This window comes from Patiria miniata, unplaced genomic scaffold (genome assembly GCF_015706575.1).
Source record: "Patiria miniata isolate m_02_andy unplaced genomic scaffold, ASM1570657v1 HiC_scaffold_5, whole genome shotgun sequence".
In the NCBI taxonomy this organism is placed as follows: Eukaryota; Metazoa; Echinodermata; class Asteroidea; order Valvatida; family Asterinidae; genus Patiria; species Patiria miniata.
The window spans coordinates 36,432,189-36,457,074 of record NW_024037072.1 but is presented as its reverse complement, the minus strand read 5'-3'; the positions used below and the strand labels follow the sequence as shown (position 1 = coordinate 36,457,074).

Here is a 24,886-nt window from a genome sequence, read left to right as displayed (position 1 = left end):
TAATAAAATACTAACTTATTCAACATAGACAGCCCTAACGTTGATCTAGCTAGAAATCGGTGCAATGACGTCTTTTCTATAATAAACATATTCTGGAATGCACATATCAAAAGGGGCGATATCTCATTCTCTAGCGTACCAGATTTGTTAAATACAAAAAGTGTGGAGAATGGAACAAAACAAAGTACGATTCCAGTTGATCTATCAGTATTTGCCGTGGTTGAACAATCTGTTATCGTAGTTGGGGGGGGGGGGGGGAATAAAATGCAGTAAAAAATGAGATGCACTGACTAGAAAGTAGTGGGCCTAAGATAAAATTGTAAATTGTATTATTTGTTCTATTATGTGATGTGCTCTATTGAATACTTACATGTATAAGACTTCCCTATAGGAACAAATTTCAGAAGGATAACATGTACAACAGTGTACTCGTGTTTTTAAATGAGGTATGTGGATTTCATGAACATGACTGAAAAGAAATAAATTTTATAGAAGGAAACAACAGGAGCACACTTGTCATTATTTTTTTGTCTTGTTTGGATGTGAATATTGCATACTGGTACACAGAATAACTAAAACGAATCAGTGAATTCAGCTGTATGATTTATTTTGTCAATTCATAATTAGAATTCTTTAATAGCACATCTTTGTTTTTTGTTTTTTTTACACGTGTAGCTTTAAAACTGCAGTGCATATTCAAGTGTGTAAACATATTCACACAAGCAGTCGATTTGTAGGATTTTGCTTTGGGGGTGGGGGTGGGGGGGGGGGGGCAAGGAGACTCTCTGTGCTGGAAGGAAGCCGGGAATTTTGTTCAGGTCATCAGCTGGTCGTTCAACTTTTGATCCCAAATAACTCTGTTGTTTACCAATGGAATTAAACCAAAATTTCAGATCACGTAAACAAACTATGGCAAATTTTATGGAGTGAGTTTATCATCAGCTTTGTGCAAGAGAGTGAGATTTAAATGCCATAGGAAAAAAATAGTCACTTTCAGAATGTTGATACAGTGCTGGAGATGGTGGCAGAAGGCGCGTGCGGCGGCCGGAAGTTGAAGAATGCAGGATCACCCCTGGTGTTATTGCACACCTCGATCGTGTGTTGCGGCAAACGATCGAGGAGCTGTGCAAAGTCTCCAGTGCTGTATCGACATTGGAGGACGCCAAGTCGAAAGTGGCAGATTCTTAAAGTATTTTTTTTCGTATGGCATTTAAATTGCTCCTTAAATTTGTCATGTCTTGTTTTATCTGAAATTTTGTTTTCCATTCCGGTAAACAACAGAGTTATTTAGGATCAAAAGTAAGATGATTTTTTTTACATGTAGTACAAACGTTGTTTACGTTTGTGTTTCCAAACTTTGAAAAAGTTACTTTTAACAAGTACAGTGCGTAAAATGCATGTCAAGTAACTGGGGGGATAGGCTGGGCTGATTCAACCACAGACGCCTGAAAAATGAGAAAAGGATGCACCAAGAGCTGAACCTGACTAACATGACTAAAAGGAACCGATTTGAATACAGAAACATGTAAATGTTTATGGAAATGACATCAGTATATTTTGCAATCTATGATGATATTTTGACAAAAATATTTAAGTACCACTTATGAAAGGAATGATTTCAAATTTCAAATTGCTTGATAAATTACAAAAATAACGCCACCCACTTAAATGTGCTTTGGCAGTTTGATATAAAAAAATTGATGACATGTGCATAAAGCATGTGAAAATATAACATTATTTAAATTCACAACTTTTAAAATGTGTTTTTTTACAAAATAACAACATAGCAAAATGGAATGCACAGTTTAAATGGAATGATTTTGAAATTTTAGCAAAAAAATATCTCAAAGAAATTTTGTGCAAAAATATTACAGGACCAAATGAAAGAGCTAAACTTCCGTGTATCAGATTTGCTTCGGTAACAAAATTACAAAAATTGCTGCATTGTTGTTTGTGCATAAAAATATGAAAATATGAAATGGAAAAATTATGTGTTTCATATATATAAACCATAAAGTGTACATGAACATGGTCCTACATACTTGTGTACAGGTACATGTATCTTTCCATCAAACTGAAAGAATTCTACATACTACAAACAGGTGCTTGACAAGAAACACACAGAATGATTTCTGATCCTGAACAGTGTACATGAATGTAATTTAGATAATATACACACACTTTAATTCTACACATTCTATAAAAATAAATATCACGTTTGCTAAGTTAACACATTCATATTACAACTGTAAAATATTTAGCTACTTACTTCAACTTAAAAGTTTGTTCAAACGTATACTTTAAACATCACATGTCTAGTAGCCAATAACAAAGCAACTTTCAATTTGGCGTTAAATTTTGAAATGGTTGCAGTTTTGATCAAAATCACAAGATGTGTTGCCCACATATATATCTGGACTTCTGATAATTCCCGAAAAAGTCTTCAATACAACGCTTCACTTCGCCCACTACATGGGGTGTGTAGGCTTTGCCGCCTGTTGCTCGCTTCATGGGCAAGAGGCTCGTCGAGCAACTCGTAAACACACACAGTCGTTCTTTACATAACTCTCGAAGACAAGGCATTGTGTTTATATCCCTTTGTCCCTGTAATATAACACACTACCATAGACCATAGAGAAATAAAAAACAGTACTGAATGATAATGTTTTGTGTGCAAATTCTAATTCACAATTTTAAGGTCTGACAACAAACATCGGTGGATTCTGTCTGTTTTTAGGCCAAAATGATGAAAAATATGCCCTTTCCGCACTGAGCCAACCTAACACTTGAAGCGAGCACGCGCGCTGATATCGCAGTCATTTTCGGGTTCGATCCACTGATCTCTATATAAAGACTGGATAGCTAATAAAGAGCCGCACAATGTACGAATTTGACGCCATATTGGTGAGACCGGCTGGTGATCTACAAAGGACAAGTTGCCGTCTTTATAGACAGCATGATTTCTTTTGTAACGTCGCGGTTCACTTGACTTATATTTTGGCCACCACCACTGACCAACTGACCAAGGTTTACTACAATTTTTCTAACGTCGTGGTTACTTTTATAATGCCGCAAATCACTTATTCGGCGTTTTTGAAATAATAATCACTACGGAAATGTGTCCTTTTTAGAACATCATAATATGTGTACGTGACCAAAATGCGCGTCAACTGTTGATACAACGCGCGCGTATTTACGCGTAGAACGTTCGTATTATACGCGGCCATCTTCGTGAGACCGGGGGCGAATTGGTCAATATGCAAAGTCTACTGTGTGAATGTTGTATGCATATCCGCTATCCAGTCTTTATATAGAGATCAGTGGTTCGATCGCTCGGAGCGCGCCGCGGGGGGTATGGTGTAGGCGCGGATTGATAGTATGCGCATGCGTACAAGTGCAAGTACGTACCCCCCCCCCCCCCCCCCCGCGGCGCGCTCCGAGCGATCGAACCCGAAAATGACTGCGATATCAGCGCGCGTGCTCGCTTCAAGTGTTAGGTTGGCTCAGTGCCGAAAGGGCATATTTTTCATCATTTTGGCCTTAAAACAGACAGAATCCACCGATGTTTGTTGGGTGCACATAACGTGAGTATGTCATGAGGTATTGTACGGAGTTTAGGGGCAAACTGTGCAGCGGTTCTGTGGGAAATAGCTTATTTGGAATGGACGTTTTTGTACTTAATTAGTGTTTTGTGTTGACAACAATTTTGCGGGCTTCTGACTCTATGAGGCTCCACTACGTGGAGCCTCATAGTTCTAGGAGTACCTCTTTATAGGCTAGTCAGAAAGTGCTGCCTTTTTCAGATGTCTACTGAATTTTTGTGAAATTTCATGTTGAAATTTTGATACGCAAACGTGTAAAAATGAATCTGGAAATTTCACGAAAAATATACATCTGAAAAAGGCAGCACTTTCTGATTAGCCTATAAAGAGGGTGAGTATGCTTCTAAAGCAAAAAAACCCTACAAACTAAGCCTAAATGTGAAAATCAAAATTTGGCAAAGTCGACACGTTTTTTGTACATGTGGATGTGTGGCCTATGTTTACGGAGGCAGTCCAGTAAATAGGCCACATTTATGGGGCTAGCCATGGGCTAGCCCATGGCTAGTGGGCTGGTGGACTCCCTTTCCTTCCTACGTTACGGAGGGAGTCCTGGGTAAAAAGTGCTCAAAACCGAACGAAAACATTTCTAACCAATAATTTCAATATTTTTACCTTGTTGGAGAAGCTAATTTTTACGTCGTAGTATTCTATGTGTCCTTATCTGTTGGGTTGATGGGTTCAGGAATTCCATATGCGATGCTGACCGACCTTAATCTGGAAAATAAACTCGAAAGCAACGTTAAACTTGGTAGCGCCAGTATCACACTGGGAGGAAGGTATACTTATCATAATTTATGCCTACGTCACCAAGTTGATGAGCAGGTCGTATGACGTTGCTAGAACATGAATTATGCAGATCCGTGCCAACGGCCGAGGCATGCGCCAGATGAAAGCGCTGGCTCGTATGCAAACGATAGCAAAGCTGACCGTCAAGATAGCGGCGGTTTATTCCCCCATGGTCGAACTAGCCCGTTTGGCGAGTCAAACATTATTAGTACAGCTACGGGCAAAGATGAAACGAAAGGAAGAAATAAATCATTGCCTTCAGAAAGCAAATCTGTTGCTGTATCAATTTATGGTTAAATAGATCTGTTTATTAAAACACTGACGAGATTGCCTCAGGATACTCAAAAAAGGACAACGCGGCGGGCAAGCACAGTAACCGGCCCTGATCAAATTACATTACATTTGAACGGCATAAAAACAAAAACGACATCGACAATGCATTTTTTCTTTCTAGTTTATTCATTTTTGTAGATAGAGGATCTTGATACAATATTATTCCCGTTCCTTTTTTAAGAAACTTTCAGTTTTTATATCCATGTCCATGCAAACATATAAGGAATTGTACGTGGCCGTAAAGTAATGTCAGTGATGCTCATCAACTTTTTCGTTTGCAACAAAAGTGCTAAAAATCTTAACTTGGCCGGCCGCTGCTTAATTGAACAACTAACCTGATTGCAACTTCGTCAAACATCACCACTGAGAAATAACTTGAACCTCAGTTTAAAAGTTAAAAATATTCAACAAAGTTCTTTTGAAGGCCCATCTTTAAAAAAAAAAAAGTGGATTTTATCAATCATATATTGTTTGCGAATTGCTAATGACTAGAGCTTGTTGTTGACAGTTGTTGAAACAAGTATTCTGTGTCAATTTCTTCGTTGTTCCAAGCAGTCAGAATGATGCACAATTGCTTTTTTTGACGAAACAGGTTTCTAGGGTCATTGCGTTTTAATGGTGATATTATTTGAACGGATTGAGCAATTTCAGTAATTTCCGTTTTTATCTAAAAGTAGTTTCTGAAAGTAGTTTTCCAGTCATTATACTTATTTTGGTGCTACATATTTTTTTTTAAATATGAAATATATTTTTGGAGGTTTGGGTTCAGCTCTTTTTTTTTAACTCACCCTGCACTGCTGTTTAATTTAAATAAATGAAACGAGAACTGTTTTATACTTAAGGCTTTTGCACAGTTTTCAGGAGCCATACATAAAGCTTGATCTCAGTCCACGACGCGGCGCTAGTATATATGCGATGCACGTGTTCGCAACAAGGTATGCATTATTTATGGTATGCATCTACTACATCATCCGGGACATCCATATGCATACGTACTGCATAATGGGCCGATCCAGTAAGCTCCGCCCAGTGCGCACGTGGGCAAATTAACACGTGCTCCTCTCCAATGCCACGCTGCATGTTCCTTCCGCGCGCATCATACGCGCGTGCACGCATGTCGGACTTTAGTGCACGCACGTCGGACATAAACCACGGCTGTGATTGGTCAGAACACCATGGGGCGGTGCTTACTGGATCGGTCCATTCATGTTTCCAGTGATGCCAAATGACCTCCGTGGCGAAATGGTGACGTAAACATAAATTATGATAAGTGTACCTTCCTCCCAGTGTGATACCGACGCTACCATCTTTGTACGTGTTTGTAGACTCTTTTCATCAGTTTCTCACCGCCGAGTCTATTCATGATGTACGTCTGTGCAGCGTGTATAGTCTGGTTCCCTAGATATAGACCGGACAATTATTCTCGATGCTCATATCACGTCTGGTCCGCGGGGGCCAGACTATGCAGCATGAATATGCAGTGCGCACGCGCGATTTGCTTAGTAACCACCCTCATACGCACGCGCACTTACTTGAAGGCGCGGTCGCTAATCCAATGACCGAGCGTGTTTTCGCGCAAGTTACCAGAAACTGTTATCACTCTGCGACAGGATGGCGACTAGCATGCAAGCCTTGTGCTGTGCTCTCACTTTTGTACTTAGTCTTGCTGTCCATAGCTCTCAAAGTGAGTTAAATCATGGAGGTAGGAAACTACCTCCATGGTTAAATTATATACCACATGACAGAGTATTGATCACTGATCAAACTGATCACTTTCATCAAGAAATTCCAGACAGGGTGAGTGAAATCTGGAGTGATTTTCATCAAGATTTTCAGCATCTTCAGCCAGTAACTCAAGCCAATTGCTCTATTCAGTGCACGCTTGAGCGAACCCATTGTGCCAACTGTGTAGAGCTGTCGAGCGCAAAGTGAGTCCCCCGAGGGCCGGCCTCCAGGGCTCGAAATATCCACTGGACCGTGTCTAGTAACTTTAGCGTCGGTCTAGTGCTGTGTGTGACTGCACTAGTCCGGCTGTCTAGTGTTTTTTTTCTTGCACTATTTAAGCAAAATGACGCCCAAGTATACTAGCAGTTGAGGTCTGATTAGCGTGCTCCGAGTTCATTACTTGATTGATTAAAATTACCGACCTAAAAACTCCCTGTGCCGTGCCGAAACGCAACGAAGCTGCTTGGCCAACGCGGCAGTCATGGCAGTTGCAGACATGCGTATGTGTACACAGAGCTGCATCGATGTACAGTACATGTATATAAGCACGTGGGCCCGTACGTGCTAGTGCAGCAGTGACTGGTTCCCGCTGCGCCGCGCACTAAGGGCCAAAGAAGGCATGATGGAAATGCGGTAACCAGTCAATGCAAAAGTCGCGCGCGGTGCATGCACACTGCAGTATAGTACAGTGTTTTGCATGCAGGCTGGACGGAATAGACATCGTAAAAATGCCAAGAAAACATCGATGACAAAGACGATCTTTGCAAGCTTATATTCACAGAACTTGATCTCTCTTGTCTGTGTATGTATTTCCCTTGTTCATGAATTTATTTCGAGGAAATACTACTGGTATTTGAAGTGAAACGATGCAGCGTGTTTCACCGAAATCTCCTACCGTAAAATGAAGCTATTGCCGGCCCATTGCCGGTCAACAACACACAATGCATCATCGCACGCTCGTACCAAGCAAAGTTCAGACATTGCCAGTTTCTCATCGTGACTGGCATTGTGCACAAGGTATATTTGACCTGCATTTGCCATTATTTTTAAGATTATTGACGGCAAATATTTTCGATAACACTTAAGGCAAGTTTTGTGTAGCCATTTTTGCGTAGTACAATGGAAATAGTTCAGGCTGAAAATTTTCATAAAATTTTAATGAATCTGAAAACAAACATTCAGTTGCTTTATCATTTCTATGTGCCGTTTATTAACTCCATTTTCCAAGTATAATTAAGTGATGAACCAACTGACAAGTGTATTAAAAAATGAAAGCGTAAGCAGAAGTGAAACCTTTTATTAATCTCCATTTAGACCTGTTGTCTAGTGGTTTTTTTCATGAAATTCGAGCCCGGAGCAAGTTTAAACTTGCGCGCGCAAGTTTAAACTTGCGCGGGCATTCATTTCCTTGCTACAAATTGCGCACGCAAGTTTAAACTTGCGCACTGCATAGATTTTCCCGGCCACGCATAACAGAGCCGCTAAACTATTTTGCCCCTGGGTATACTCATGCAGATATGTAACATTATTTTTAAAGCAGATTTTTTCTCCGATTTAATAGCATCACTGAGCTTCGGGAGACAATGCCTTAATGCCTTTTTTTGAAACATTTGATTAAATTCATTAATTAAATCATTTGCAAATTTATTTACTTTTTAAAATAATTACCATTTTATATGCATAGCGTTTTTAAGTTGTAAACATTTTTTAATATGAATTATTGAGCCTGCAATAAAAAATATTTGTTAAAGTAATACATTTAATTAATTAATTAAATTAGTAATGCATTCATTAATTTTTTTTCAAATTATGCATTTTTGAAGTGTACACAGCGCTCGAAATGTTATGCAAGTATTTCTAAAAACAATATGAATTATTGTACCGTACAATTTATTAATTGTTAAATTAATTAGTATCTTTTAAGAGTAAGTACTTTTTTAATTGTAGAATACATAAGCATTTAAAAATAATGTAAATGATTAGTATAATGTCAAAACTTGAACAATTGAAGGGATCATAATCATTCTTTTTACGTTAACAGCTGGTTACACCTAGGAAATTATGATTTATTTACATTCAAGAATATAAATAAAATGCTAATTAGGTTTACAAAGCAAAAAACTTGAAGCTGGTCTCCATTTTTGAACAACTTCAGTACACTTTCCAAGCAATCGCCACTAGTGTGCTTAAGTTGATTGCTTGCCAGGTCCCCTCCCTGGCCCCGCCCCCACGTACCCTTAAACAACTTCTCTGATAAGCACTGCTAAATCTCAATGTTTCATTTCTTTGACGCTAATTGAATTCCCCTTTTTATTTATTTCTTTATTCATTCATTTATTCCATTATTTCTCCATGTACTCGTGTTTTGAAAAAAAAATTCGTCATCAATGAAAATCCCGCCCGCAAAAGAAGGTTGTGATCGCCTTTGCGCAAGTTAAAACTTGCGCACGCAAATTAAAATGGTGCGGTGTAATTTGCGTGCTTCAGGAGTCCCTCTCGCAAGTTTAAACTTGCGCGCGCAAGTTTAAACTTGCGTGGGGGACTCAAATTGCGCTCGACATCGCCAATCATCCTTTGTTCTCCCCTGGCATCAGTGTGCTACACCAAGCTTCTATGTATACCCGCAAGATGGCGGACCTCTGAAGTGAAAATCATCACTTCAAAACGCAGTAAGTTTGGTAGAGCCCCAGTTGCTTACTATCCCAACTCCACATCAACATTTAATCTCCCTCTGACTGTCTCTGGAGACATTGAACCCAACCCAGGTCCAATCAAGGATCCCTGTGGTGGATGCAACCGTCCTGTAAAATGCAATCAAAGATCCCTCCTCTGTGAAGACTGCAACAAATACTGGCACCAGAAATGTCTCCCCGATGTGTCCATTGCCCAGTACTCGACACTCGTATCAAGCACAATTGACTGGTTCTGCCCGGGCTGCACCCCACTATTGCCCTTCATGTCATGTAGTGATACATCATTCCAGGACATCTACAGTGGCCCAACGGACCATGACGCATCACTGGGAATTACCCCTAATCTCGACCCACATGTACCTCCCAAGAATACTCACAGTAACTCAGTCTCCGGTATTCTCATCAATGCTCACAGCCTCCGCAGCAAACAGCAGGATATACAATCATATTTGGAACTCAACCCCTTAGATATTGTCTGTATCACTGAAACATGGATGTCAGCTGATGACACCGATTTCCTTTCTTGCTTGACGGGATACTCATCTATTCGACGGGATCGTGACGGTCGGGGTGGTGGTATCATGGCACTCGTCAATGACATGCTACTCCCTTTGCAGCTCAAGCACCTTGACAATAAAGACATCGAACTGGTCTGGTTTTCCATCACTGTCAAGTGCTCCAAATGGATTGTAGGGGTTGTTTACCGACCTCCTAACTCTGGCCCAACATTCTTGCAATCTTTACAAGATGCTTGTGATGCAGTCCAGTTGGATCTTCCCCAGTATGAAGGCATTATCCTGCTAGGTGACTTCAATATCAACTGGCAAGTTGATACTACTTCCACTGCTAATCTGCGGGATGTCACTGACTCCATTGGCCTCACTCAGGTAGTGGAAGATGTGACCCGACCCTCAAGCAACTCCACCTCTACAGGAACTACTATTGATCTCATCTTCACCAATCGACCCGAGAAGTTTTCTGCGGTGGAGTCCGCTGCAAACCCAGTCTGTAGTGATCATCACGCAGTGTCCTTCTTATTTAGTGCCATCAAAGCTCCTCCACAACCTGCAGTTATCCGCTCGTTTCTGCAGTACAGAAAAGGTGACATGGCGCACCTGGAGACTCTCCTACATCTGGCTCCATGGTCAGCTTTTATGGATGATGACAATCCCGATGCATCATGGGAAAGCTTCATGGACATCTTCGAAGCAGCAATCCATGACAGCATACCCCGTAAGCAGTGTCGTCGTAGTAAAATCTCACCTTGGATATCACAAGATCTTAACAAACTTATTCACCTAAAGCATAAGCTATTCAATAAAGCGAAATACTCCAAATCCAGTTCCGCATGGCTCGATTACAAGAACGCCCGGAATCAGGTGAAGAATTCGACTAAATTAGCCTACACTAACTATGTTGATGGTCTATTTGCAACTGCGGACAACAAGCGAATTTTTTGGTGCTTTGTGAGAGACCAAAGAAAATCCAAGTGTCCTCCAGCCTTCCGTCAAGCCGACAAGGTTAAGATTAGGTTCCCCAATTAAAAAAGTGGGTCCCAAAAATTATGGCGTGGGGTTTTTGGCAATAAGTTAATGGACCCGTAATGTTTTACTTGGTATACTTACTTGGGGTATACTTGGTTCAATGGTTGATTAGTCCTCTTCGCCAATGGGCAGGACTCTCAGTTGATTCTTGAAAATAGCCACAGTTGGTGCAGAAATTAGTGATTCTGGCAATTCGTTCCAGTGTCTCACCACTCTATTAGCATGATTAGAGAAGAAGTGGCCTGCTACCTTGGTTCTTGTATGCCTGACAAATAACTTTTTGGAGTGTCCTCTTATTAAATCTTTGTGGGGGAGGGTGAAAAAATTTTCCGCTGGAGATTTGTATAAGCCGTTTATAAACTTATATGTTTCAACCAAGTCTGTTTTCAGCCTCCTCTCCTGCCACGACTCCATGTCAATATCATGTTTGCACAGGCGTAGGCACCTCTTCTGCACCTTTTCTATCAAGTTAATATTATCTTTGGTAAGTGGGCTCCAGGCAGATGATGCATATTCGAGGGGGAGGCGGAGGTCCAATCGAAGAGACATTCCAAGAGTTGTGTAACACAGGAGCACTTCTTTTGGAACCCATGCTGCTCACATGATATGAGGCCGTTATTGACGATAAATTCCATGAGCTGGTCATAAATAATCTTCTCAAGAAGCTTCACCACCTGACTAGTAAGCGACACAGGTCTATAATTGTTTGGAATTAATCGGGAACCTTTTTTGAACAACGGCGTAATATTGGCGTCTCTCCAGTCCTGTGGAACCTCTCCAGTCAGTAAAGATTTGGTGAAGATCATGCTGAATGGAATGTCAAAATCGGGAACATTCTTCATAGCGTTTACGTGCAAGCCATCTGGACCACAAGCCTTGTTAAGATGTAGCTTCTGTAGCTTGGCTCTCACTGTGTCCTCCGAAGGAGTAACAATAATATCATACAAGTTGGCAGTAGGGAAAATTTAAGTGATCATCGTCTGGTTCAACTATCAGCACACTTGCGAAAAACTCATTTAGGATCTCTGCTTTTCACTATCTTCCGTTACTTTTCTACCCTCCTGCTCCAAGACTTCAACAGTTGAGGATGACCTGGTAAAGTGCCGAGCATAATTGTAAAATTTCTTAGGCTCAGTTTTGATCTGGCTTACAAGTGCAGATTCGTAGTCTAGCTTGGCTTTATACAGGGCCTTTTCCACATCTTTCTTTGCTTGGTCAAACTGAAGATGATGTACATTGAGGTCAGATGTCCTAGCTTTCACTTTAGCGGCTCTCTTGTTACGCTTGGCCTTCTTGACAGAATTATAATTGTTCCATGGCGGCTTATGACGTTGACCAGACTTAACAGTTTTTGTCGGCACGAACTCATCAACCCACGTGTTATATTTTGCTTTCATAATAGCCCAACTGTCTTCAACATTTTTTCTTGAAAATTCCATATTCCAGTCGGTTGCTTTGACTGCCTCGGAGAAGGATTCATAGTCTCCCTTGGAGTACAAGTAGATCTTCCGCTCGGCAACTGCAATACGAGGAACAGGAGTACGTAGTTCTGCCATCACACTGTGATGATCACTTCTGCCGAGTTTCTCCTTGACAGTAACAGACTGAACAATGTCGGGATTACCTGTCAGCAGCAAATCGAGTATATTCTGTCCTCTGGTAGGCTCTTTGACTAGTTGAAAAAGCATATTTTCTTCTAGATGCATGACATAAACTTCTTTGATAAGCAGAATGGCCTTCATTAGTGTCCCAATCTATCTCCCTGAAGTTGAAGTCTCCAAGAAGGATCACATTATCAGTGTCTATGGAACTAATGGACTCATATTTTGTCCAAGTTCAGTTCGCCTCCTCTCTCAGGTCTGTAAACAACTCCACACAAGACTTCAACTTTGGGATTTGGATAAATTTTGCATCACACTACTTCCGCATCCACGTCTCCTTTGATATGCAGTATCGGGTTGAGATTTCTCTTAACTAACAGCAAAGATCCACCACGGTCTGTTAATGAGTAGATACCTTCCTCATAAAATTTCAAATCTTGATCCTTTAGAAAACAAATATAATCATCAGGACAAAATTCATTGCTACTAGTACTAACCATATTGTCAAGCCACGTCTCTGTGATGGCGCAAATATCCACATTATTCTCATACAAGTAGTCCTTAAGTTCCACATATTTGTTCTTAATGCTAAAGGCATTCAAATGAACAATCTTAATAGGGTTAAACTCTTTACCCTTGTGTAAGTGCGATGTGCGATAGGTGCATGAGATGCATAGGTGCATTGCCCCCCCCCTCCCCTCCCCCGACGCCACTTTTTTCTTCATACATGTATATCATCCCAATGAAGGTCATTCATTGCAAGAAAATGATATTAAATAGGCTATTAGAGAAAGACATGAATCTGGGACTGAGAAACGTTTCCAATTTTGTTAGGAAATACTTAGAAAATGTTCTTGACTCTCCATAGACTTTGTACACAATCGCGCAAGTGGTGTCAAGTTGCAACATTTTTTCCAGGCCTACTGCCATTATTACTCTAGTTTTGGCCAAAGTCAAGATGCTACTGATTGATAGTGGATCATGCATATCTAACGGCGTGATGGGGAATCTGTAGTAGCCATTTAACAATTAATACATTTTCTCCCAAGGCTTTCCTATCCTAGGGAACCAATCGGCAATCACGAAATGGTTTATAGTCAATCGCACACATGCATTCGCATGATGGTTGTTAGCATACGCGCTACGTGCATTGATCAAACATCGCTAATTATGCAGTTCAGTGATACCCCTGCGCGAGCACACGACTACCGTATAAAATGGGATGCCGACGCTTAGTTCGAAGATACAGCAATAATATTGACACCCATGGACTTATTTCCAAAAAGGCCGCGCCCCCTTTGCTGCAAATTTCCATAAAGGTTTGTGTGAGTTGGTAAAAAAACAATTGTGTAGGGGTGCTCCACAACAAGGTAACCATCGCTTTATATTGATCACTGACGTCTTGGGCCACGACTACACAGGGTGGCATGGCTGGCTAGTGCGGAAAGCGCTCGCCTGCCCCTCTCACCACTGTGGCCCTGGTTCGATCCCGGCAGGGATCATGTGAGCAGAGTTGTTCGTTGATTCGCTCCTGTGCCACGAGGGTTTTTCTCCGGACTCACCTGTTTTCCTCCCTCCGAAAAAATCAACACTTTCAATCTGTGTTCCGTGGTCATATATGGGTCGTGTGGCTGGCTGCCAAAGATGCCTTTACTTGCTTGCGGCTCGACCGCATTGTAGCTGCGTCCTCCTTTCAAGAAATGTTTACCCCCCAAATTAAAATGACCTTGCTACGCCACTGTTGCGGGGCATTAATGTGCTTTTCTTGTTTTGTTTGTGATCAAACTGCAGGCGCAAAATATAAAAGTGTGTGACCTGGGTGAAGGCGTCGCAGACAAGTTGGAGAAGATCCGACTCAGAAAGGAAAAGACAAATTTTGCATTGATTTGTAAGTCGTACTTTTAATATTTATGAGTAAATAGTTCTTGCAAAGTTGGGGTTAATACCCTGGCAACATTTTTCTTTACCTTTTTTACACCGCCCCTCCCCTTGTTAGAAAAAAAAGCAAAAGCTGAAGTAAATGTCAAGGGCATTTTCAGAACATGCTTCTATTTTATCCCTTTCCCCCCTCAACCTCAAATCTGGATAAAAGGCCAAGTAAAACAGCTTTTCACCCCGCCCACTTCTTTTTTTCCCAACCCCCTTTTTTTTTGGCAATACGTTTTACCATTATTTTGTAAATTTATATACATTGTCTTTTTATAGTTTCCAACAAAAGAGTCGCGCGCTATGTAGAAAGGGTCACGGCTGATTTGCACCCAATTTTGTATCGGCAAAGAGTCAAGAAATCAGAAGCTATCTTGGAAAATCCGCCATCTTGGGGAATCTTGGGGAGGGGGGGGGGGGGAATTCCAGGTTGCATGCCGTTGATTGGGACGGTGCTAGACTGATGCATTCCAAGCCTCACTTTAATTTTTCTTAAAATGTGGCTTAAAACATTAGGGTAGGTTTAATCACAATTTTTAAATTGGAGCAGACTGGTGCAAATTTGTAATTGACTTGATGTCATTGCTTTCATTTCTATTCGCACATTTTCCAAAAATGAAGATCATACCTTGCTTTCAATTTGATATGGTTGACTCGTGAATAAAGCCTGTAGAAACTAGATCAACTGCACATCTGTGCTTATATAAACAGTAGATCTGTATCTGTTAGCTTCTGTACAAATGCCTGGTGTGGCTATCGCGTACAGCCTCATGGTGTATGTATGAGGATAACTGCCAGAAGCACCGGGGCGAACCCCTTCTCTTAGCGATAAGTGTTTGCTAGGTTCTTTTATGTGCATTTATACAACACACGGGACCTACAGCTTTACGTCCCATCCGAAGGACGAAGCAATAATGGTCAAGTGCCTTGCTCAAGGGCACAAGTGTCTGGGCCTGGGCTCGAACCCACGCCACTGTTGCCTCTGAAACACTAGAGCATGAGTCCAGTGTTCTTAACTGCTAGGCCATCTCACCCTATGAACATAAACAGTAGTTTGTTCACAAACCCCTGGCACCCTCATGTGCACATATAAGGCCAAATAAAAATTTAAAAATGTTTAACGTCCTGCCTTTTTGAAAAAAAAAGCAAAGAGGAGGCCCTTTTATTTTTCCTTCCAAAATGGCCACCCGACCGGGCTATTTTTCAAGATGGCTGCCAGCTGTTTTTTATTAAATGGCCGCCACTTAGACTGAGGAATGACATACGTTATACCAGCTTTATATGGGCTAGATGCAACAGACAAAGAGGCCAGAATGATGTCACTTTTCAAATGTATCATTTTCTCGTGATTTAAAAAAAAAGGGAAAAAAAAGGAGGGGCCTCCAAAAAGGAAGCGGGCGGGGACGCTAAACATCTTTTTTGGTTTGGCTATATCAGTGTCCGGCATCTTCCAAATTTGATCACAATTAAATGATTTCAACAAATCTGCTATGATTGGACTAGGGCAGATTAAAATGCCATATATATCAATTTTGCAAATTAAATAACTTTTTTTTTACCTTTGATTTTGTTTCAGTTAAAATCAAAGACGAGGTGATAGTCCTGGAGGATGAACTTGAAGTAAGCCTTTAATATTTTTGAATGATTGAAAACAAATTAAAAGTCAGACTGAAAAGAATTATGGCCACATCTAAATGTGTAAACTTCTCCATCTTCCAAAAAAAACCCAGAACAAAGCTTTATTAAATGCTATCTTTTTGAAAGGGGGTAGGGTAGTTTCAGGTTTTTAGTAGTGTTACAAGCTTTTTATTGGTATATTGGTGGCATCTCTGTCGGTTTTAAACGGATGATAAAGACATGGCTGGCTGGTCTTAAACACTTTTGCAGTGTTACATGAAATTTGGACTCCTTTGAACTCCAGTGCCTTTTACCGTTTTATTAGTCGAATGTTCACAATCCTCACGTAGGCATGCGCAATACTACCAGTGAGTCAGTATTTCATAGTCCTAAATTCACAACGCACTCACCACAGCTGCATCTGCGAGTCAACGCGCAGTGCGTGCTCTCCATAAAAAGAGTTGTTTATGTCTTACTCGTGAGCTGGACACTCCAGGGGTGTTTCGAAAACATGAAGTAAACTTGTTGAACAAAATCGTTTGAAATTTTTACTTTTGGACTTTTGGACTTTTGGACTGAAAAGCTTTGTTTTTTTTTACCGAAAAGGTCAGGTAATTAGCAGCATCTGGGCTCCAACCAGTCTTAAACATAGTGTTTAACACCTCCCAAGCACCTGTTTTTCCCTTATTTATCTCAATGTTCCTTAATTCAATTTCCCACAATATTATCAGGACATGTCAGTTGATGAGTTACAGGCAGAATTACCCACCAGCCAGCCGCGCTACGTCGTCCTCAGCTATTGTTATAAGCACGACGATGGACGAACCTCCTACCCACTCCTCTTCATCTTTTTGTCTCCATCAGGTACTGCATTCGCCTTTTTTTTTTCTTTTCTTTTTTGTAATCCAGCACCAATTGTTTTCGTTGTGAATGACGGATCCCTGTAATTCCTGAAAACCAAATCCTCATCAAAAGTTATATTATGTTACAAATCCTCATAAACCACAGAGAGAAAGTAGATCAGGTTTACATGAAAGCAACGTCAGAGTATATGGATTCTACCGAGTGCCCAATGACCAAAGATATTGAATAACTGGAAGATTGCCATCAAGGGTTGGAGAATTCAATAGGCAGAGTGCCCTTATGGTGTGCAGGAGGTCACAGGTGGAAATTTCTTTGTCTATTTTTTTAATTGATATTTCAACAACATTAACACCGTGAATTTATTTTTTCTCTCTTTCCAGGATGTAAACCAGAGCAGCAGATGATGTACGCTGGATGCAAACTAAATTTTGTCAAGGCGTCTGGCCTTACAAAGGTACATCATCGTGTGGGACCATATTCATCATAAACACCGCAAAAAAAAGAAAAGAAAAAAAAAGAAAGTCCACACTCATTGGTGGGGTCACAATTTTGAATCTGATTGTCTTATGATAACGTCATTTATATCTATAGACCTACGGGGAATGATGTTAGCTACATGTTGATACCCTGTTTGCCACCAAAGACTGTAAATTGTCCAACACTGACAACGGTTTATGAAAAATGATGCGATTTGAAGAGTCGCAAATTTAAAGAGTATGCGAGTTGCGTGGAAATTGCTGCCTGACAATGTGACACTGCCCAAAACGAACGGCAAGGAATATCAATCGCACCGTGGTCGTATGCATGGGGCACGTGAAATTAGATAACCCGCGCTTTGTTCGAGCACTGTGCAGTCGATAGGGGCCATTGAATTGCGGGCTCTAGACGTACAGACACAAATACACCGTGTATGCACACTACATGTGGATCTAGGTTCCCGCAATTCAGGATTTCATGTTGTTCATGCACCATTTTCAATAATTTGAATAATAATAGATGGTTTCATTACTTGATAAAAACAAATATTACATTGGTTGTTAAAGAGGTTGTGGAATGCTCGAAGACATTTCCGTCATTTTTCGGGTATATGTAGCCTAAGGTGTGATGAAATAAAAACGACTATTGTTTCTGTCATAAAATGAGTACAAAAGGTACTTTTGAGAGCTGTTTTTCAAGTCCTGTCATGCCTGTTTCGACCCGAACGTGCAATTTGTGTAAAAGTCGTCGTTGCGGGCAGCAAACAAAACACAGTAATTCGTGACGTAATAAACAGGACTCCCGATGCAGAGTAGCATAAACGAGTCCTGTTTATTACGTCACGATTTACTGTGTTTTGTTTGCTGCCCGCAACGACGACTTTAAACAAATTGCACGTTCGGGTCGAAACAGGACCTGAAAAATAGCTCTCAAAAGTACCCTTTGTACTCATTTCATGACAGAAACAATAGTCCTTTTTATTTCATCACACCATAGGCTACATATACATGTACCCCCAAAATGACGGAAATGTCTTCGAGCATTCCACAACCTCTTTAACGCTGCAGCACCACCATCAACCGTACAGACTTGCTATTTCCACTATTCCATCCGTGGCGTTTTTTTGAGCTGAAATTGCATTTATTTGGTTGGAAGCACTTACATTATCAGGCTATCTAGCTGTGCCATTCGCACAGGACCCTTCATTCCCCCCCCCCCAAAAAAAAAGAGGAACTGGAGCCCAAAACGAAATTTTGAAAATTTCTCTTACATGAAGAAATTTCTCAACGGTCCTGCACTGTACCGTACCCCAGCTCATTTACGTGCAAAGTGATACAGGCCTTTTAGACACCTGTCTATTAGTAGAAGAGATGGGTGTCTCAAAGGCCCTGTAACAAGAAAAAGGACGTAAGCAGCCCAGGCAGGCAAAAAGCACCTTTGGAGATAATCAAGCTGAAAGGTTTTGTGCTGCCATTTCTAGATTCAAAATCACATAAGGTTGAAATGTTTACTGATGACATTCGTTAATGTTTAAATAATATGGTGCATTTTTATGTCAAAATATTTCTTAATTTTGAAGTTATTTCAATTTTTATGCTAACGACCTTTTACCGGGAACTTCCCAAGCCTTAAACGTACGCTTAAGTGGCATGTTAAATCCTTATGTCCTTTTGCCTGGAACAAATTTGCGTACCCACTTGAGTGGGACGTTAGGGCGCTTCGAACATTGTTTGTTAAATTAGAATAACATCCTTACGACCTTTTGTCGAGCACAACTAATGAAAAACCTTCTTCCGTCCTTTGTTTACAGTTAATTACGTCAGAATGACGTAGCCGATTGAGACAATATGTTTATCAAATGAAAGATATTTCCAAGCTCTATCAATTACCCGAAAAATCCGAAGTTGACATTTTGACCCATTTATCGCCCTCACACCCTTCTTCCAGGAACCCGACGAGTTGTTCACCGCACACACTATTTACGCCGCCATGTTTGTTGGCGTTATATGCCTCGCTTTGATTTTAAGATGGCGACCCTGCCAAAGGTCTATCATAAACAATACATGCACAATTTTTCTTAACAGGTTAATGAGATTCGGAATGTAGAAGAGTTGACGGAGGAGTACATTCAGGAAAAGCTTTCATTCTACCATTAGTGCAATCCTCATCATCAAGTCCATATCAGATTGTCATCACACAGAAGCAACCCCTGAATACTGAACTGGCTTATTAGAAGGTGAACAAGAGGTATACTACAAGTTATCCCGCGAGCGCGAGTGGAACACGGAATAATGTAGTGCGTCTGTTTCGTCGGAGTGGTATGTGAACACAGATGCACTACATTTTCCGTGTTCCATGAGCGGGAGCGTGATAATGAGTTTATCTTCAAGCAAACTTGACGCGCAGTACAGTTGGAACGAGCACGCTTTACAGGAACATTTCAGCAATTTATTAGCGCATGCAGCTGGAATGTCGCTCGCATCTTGGAATAGCGCAATACGCAGGGTGCGATATGGACCGTGCAATACAGTATAAAAATATCACACTGTTGTTGCCATGGATCAACCAATAAGAATCGAGGATACAAGTTTACTTGAAGATATCAATGCGTATCCCTGTGCAACAAAATTGCCACACCTCAAAGATGGCTGTAATGCAAAAGATCTATTGTTTTGCTTAGTAAAATTTCTTCAGTATAATTAAGGCACAGATCTGCGTGCATGACTATACTTTGGTTTGTAAGGGGTTGGCTCAGGGACCACGTAGTGGGGGAACTTTTCTCGCAGGGTAGAAATGGACGGAGTTGGGGGACTTTCGATTCCGTCTCCCCGCAGCAACTTTGGTCCCCACAATAACTATTGCTTACCGTGTGTGGTCCCCAAACTACGCAACAAAGATTCATGGGTTTGTTTATGGTGACTGTAAATCGAGGACACACATCGAGGACCACCTCGATGAGAAAACGTGTACAAAATGAATGAGAGCTGTTGCTAAAAATTACAAACAAAGGAATAGGGTAGAGGAACAAAAGAATATGCTCGACTTACACCATCAACAAACGTGGTAGGATTTGACTTCTTTCATTCTTTATTTTAGTACCATTACTTAATCAAAAGGGGTGCATACCTATGTTCCCCAATACCTATGATCCCCAGTACCGATGTTCCCCATCCCTAACCCTAAGAATTTTGGGGAACATCGGTATTTGGGAACATCGGGTAGACCCCAATCAAAAGTGGACTTGTGTAGTAGACTATTAGGGACTAGCCTACCAAGGTTGATTGATTGGTTACCAATATCCGTACACACCACAGTGCACATGTATAGCAGTCAGGAAGGACCAAGAACTTTTGTGATCCTTCAACCCTAACCACCCCAACTCCATCAAAATCCATCACCCCATTTTGGTGGATTTGGGTGGACTTGGTCCAGAAGGCCTGGCGTGACTAAATATTGATGGAGTATGATGGACTTGGGCCTAATTCTGACCTGAAGCAGTGTTAGGGGGGAATCCGATTGATTTTGCCTAGCTTCCAGTACTGCTATTGTGATAAAAGCCATGTTTAGCAAGTCCATGAATGTCAACCAGTGCGTCAGTGGTGGATTCCATTATGCATGTTATGTCATGTACAGTTTTGTTTTGGACACACAGTGATTGATGGATTTTGATGGACTTGGTCCATTTCCTAGTAAAAGACGCTGGGGAGTTATAGGGTTAACATTACGACACAAGCACGACATACGTCATCCATCTACCAGTAGGCAACCAATTCAGTCCAACTTGCTCTCGGGTCATCAAGGCATGAAAGGGGGTGGGGGTTAATGGTTTTCATTGAGTCCCTTAAAGGGAATGTACATCATTGGCTTTTGCTGTAATTTTCAGAAATGAACTATTTGGGGGGTTAGTATAATAGATCAAATATTCTTACACTGACATGTTTGAAGTTTTGTGTTCGAAAATGCTGGAAAAACCAAGAAAAACAAAAATATTCAAGTAGTCTGGTTCCCTGACTCCACTAAAGATGAAATGGATCAAACATACCAGAAAATTGTAAGGTAAGGGAACCAGTCTAGCTGGCCTGCACCCGTTCATGAGCATGGAACCAATAGCTAGCAAAACAAAATTTAGACTTAAAAAAAATGGTAAATTTGGTGCAGTAATTGAAAAATAGTTAGGTTTTTCCAACGGTGGTCGGCCGACCAGCGTTGGAAATGTAGACAAATATATACCATTTTCTTGAAAATGGCTTCACACCAGGTGCCATAATTTTACAGGATGCTTAAGCATGTCATTTACCAACATCCTAGTAAGGTATTTCGTAACAACTAACTTGGTAGTTTTATTTTTCGATGTTTGCAAATGTTGTATTTTCCCTTTAAAAGGCTTTGAATCAGTTTGAACTAGTTATGACCATACCGTCCCTAAAACTTGACATAAAATGGACGCTACATGCAAAGATACATGCAAATCATACATGTATCTGTTCATTTATGAAAGTGCAAAGATACCTGGGCGACTTCAAGCGATTTTATGTCCAAATGAGGTTCATAATTTGTATTATCAGGTTAATGGTTTATTAATTGTTTGAATGTATCCATTTCATAATATCGTAAAGTTTTTAAAGATGTATTATGTATACGTATTATAAGATTATTTACTCTTAAAAGATTATATGGTGTGCTGTGGCCTCGTGGTTAAGGGCACTGGATTCGTGGTCTGTGGGTAAAGCTGCGGGTTGTGGGTTCGAGTCCTGGCGGGGTCATGGTGCGTGTGCCCTTGAGCAAGGCACTTTGTCACTCATTGCTTCTCTCCACCCAGAAGTAAATGGGTACCTGTGAGGGCAGAGATGGTTATTGTGATTGAATTAGCTTCCTTGCGCCTAACAGGCTGCATCGAGCTGTATACTCCCCAGGGAGCTGAGATGGTATTTGGAATGTTTAATTGGCCCAATGATCAGGGGTAATAATAATACTGTAAGCGCTGTGATTTAGTTTACTAACATGACTAATAAGAGTGTTCTTAAATGCCGATTATTATTATTATTATTATTATTATTATTATTATAAGATTAGGCTATCTGTACTCTATTGGTTACAGAAAAGTAACCCTGGAAACCAATATGGAAGTTTACATTACAGTGGAACGTCGCTATACTGAACACCGCTATACCGAACATTCAGCTACACCGAACATCGTCCTTGGCTTCCAAATTTTGTGTACAAACCTTGTTAAAAATATTAACGGCAGAGCAACAAGTGGCTATTATTTCCCCAAAGAAATAGAAAAGCAAAAGCCACCCATTGCTGTAGGTAGTAAGCTAATTTTTTTTTTACATAATTCATTCAATAGTCGGCTTTTGTTCAAACTACGGTATACCAGGGCTGGTGTGCAGGGTGAAGTTCATGGCACTATTCATTGAAAAGTGAGTACCGGAGCACCGGTAGCTTAAAATCGCTACACCGATCGCTATTATGAACAATTTCTGTGGATCCTGCGATGTTTGTTATAGTGGCGTTGCACTGTACTTTACGTATTCCTAACATGGCAATAAACCATTCTTAGATTGGAGATGTGCTTTCAGGAGACACATGTTGAAGAGCACAGATTGTACATCTGTAATTGTAACAAAAGACTGAAGAACAGTGCAGTGATTAGACTTTTGTGTGCAAGCATTTGCTTAATGCCGATCAAAATTTGACGTCACGAAACTTTGTCTACGATCCAGAATCATGACACTGCTTACCATACATGTATGAAGCGAAGTATCCATGATTGTACAGGGTGTTTCAATAAAAAGGAAACCCAACTTTGAAGAACCAGTATGGACAGACTAAATGTTTACTGGCTATAAAACTGGTATCATCTGAAAGTGTAATCTCTATGCTTTTCAATGATACCTTGTTTACATTTCCAGGGTCCTGCATCACTGAGCACCATTGTCATGAGATTTTGATGCAAAATTGCAGTTGGTTCACTTTCATGTCAAACACAATAGGCATGGTTTGCATGAGAATTGGTATTCAAGAAGAATACACGAGTGCATAAAAAGAAACCAAAACACAAGTCAGGTTGGTTTCAAAACTGATTTTATTGTTACGGTCATGAATTTCTAGTTTTGACCAAGCCACGTTCAAAACAATGTGCCATTTTCCCAAGGATTAGCATTCAAGCTATTTCACAGACATTTCCGTAACAATAGGCACACCGTGTCCAGTGTGTTTTTTTTTTATGAAAGTGAACCAACTGCATTTTTGCATCCAGTTTTCAAGACAATGATGCTCAGTGATGCATGACTCAGAAAACCTAAACACGGTATCATTGAAAAGCATAGAGATTACGCTTTCAGATGATACCAGTTTTATAGTCAGTAAACATATCGTCTGTCCATACTCATTCTTTGAAGTTGGGTTTCCTTTTTTTTTTTAAACACCCTCTATAGCAGAAAATGTTATGCCAATGACAAGCTTGCTCTATTTCTTGGTTGCATGCATGCGTGCATTTGGGAAACCTACTTGCATAATACTGCAGGGGAGTTTAACAGAGCACAGTTGTAAGGTGTTTCACACAAAACCAAATAGTATACAGTGAAATCTCGATAAGTCAAACCTCAAGGGAACAGGTTCAAAATTTGACTTAAGAAGAGTTTTGAGTTAAGTAGGGTTGTATGTCATTGTTACATTACTGAAGGCAATAGATTCTTTGTTTGACTTAACAGTTGTTTTGAGTTATCGGAGTTTGACTTATAAATCGAGATATCAAGATTTCACTGTATGGAATAGACGCTTGCACATGTAGCAAACGTTAACTGCATCTTGGCCTCCAGATTCTGACCATTCAGAGGGCGCCTACCATCGGGTCTTCGGTAACCTGTTGTTGTATTACAAACACATGGCAGCATACTGACCAGTCAACAGCTTTGGCTGAATTTCTGACCAACTGACGTCACAACTTCTAAGGGAGGCTCGGATTGGCTGGTGCGCGGGGTCGCATCCAATTTACATGCACAGATATATCAGACATTCGTAGTGTGGTTCTGCACACGCAAACGTCAGATCCTTAGACAACCAACCAAATGGCAGTAGCTGAAATCGCACATGTAGAAAATACACTTGTAATGTTTCTCACAAATGTGCCTTCACATTTGGCAGCTTTTCTGTAATTTTTGTGAAAAGATGTTTTCTGGGGGGAAAATATCTTGCCTCTGAAGAATAGGGCTATTATTATACGACAAATACATTTGATCCTGTCGTTTGAAAGATGGCAAATTTTCCTGGCTTTTTGACAATTTGATATGGAGTCTTCTTAGAGTTGACTAAGTGAACTTTCTGCATTTTAATGACTTTATTTTGTCACTTAAGGCCCCAAAACTGGAGTTCTTGTTTCTGGTACATTGATTAGGGCTGTCCCGGCCAAATATGCCGAATATTTGAATATTCAAGAATCAACCAAATATTAGAATAGCCTTTTGCTGCTTTGAATATTCAAAAACAAAAAATAACTATATAGATCTCATTGATCAATGCACACAGCTGGCAGTTTTGAATATCCCAATATTCGGTCACACAAAGTTTGGAGTAATAAAATACTAACTTATTCAACATAGACAGCCCTAACGTTGATCTAGCTAGAAATCGGTGCAATGACGTCTTTTCTATAATAAACATATTCTGGAATGCACATATCAAAAGGGGCGATATCTCATTCTCTAGCGTACCAG

The 24,886-nt window shown here is 40.5% G+C and overlaps 1 protein-coding gene across 2 annotated transcripts; it reads left to right on the top strand.

Annotated features, from left to right (window-relative positions):
• The first annotated feature begins 6,293 nt into the window (after positions 1-6,293).
• Positions 6,294-19,643, top strand: LOC119741765 (glia maturation factor beta-like). Of its 2 annotated transcripts, none has more exons than XM_038217654.1 (6): positions 6,294-6,518; positions 14,076-14,172; positions 15,787-15,830; positions 16,559-16,691; positions 17,072-17,145; positions 19,253-19,639. In XM_038217654.1, exons 1-6 carry the CDS (start codon positions 6,333-6,335, stop codon positions 19,322-19,324), a joined length of 606 nt encoding a protein of 201 aa, XP_038073582.1. In that variant the 5' UTR covers positions 6,294-6,332; the 3' UTR covers positions 19,325-19,639. The 2 variants fall into 2 exon arrangements, with proteins under 2 accessions (XP_038073582.1, XP_038073583.1); XM_038217655.1 differs by lacking the exon at positions 6,294-6,518 and adding an exon at positions 12,130-12,342 and having other exon boundaries at positions 19,253-19,643.
• The last annotated feature ends 5,243 nt before the right edge of the window (positions 19,644-24,886 follow it).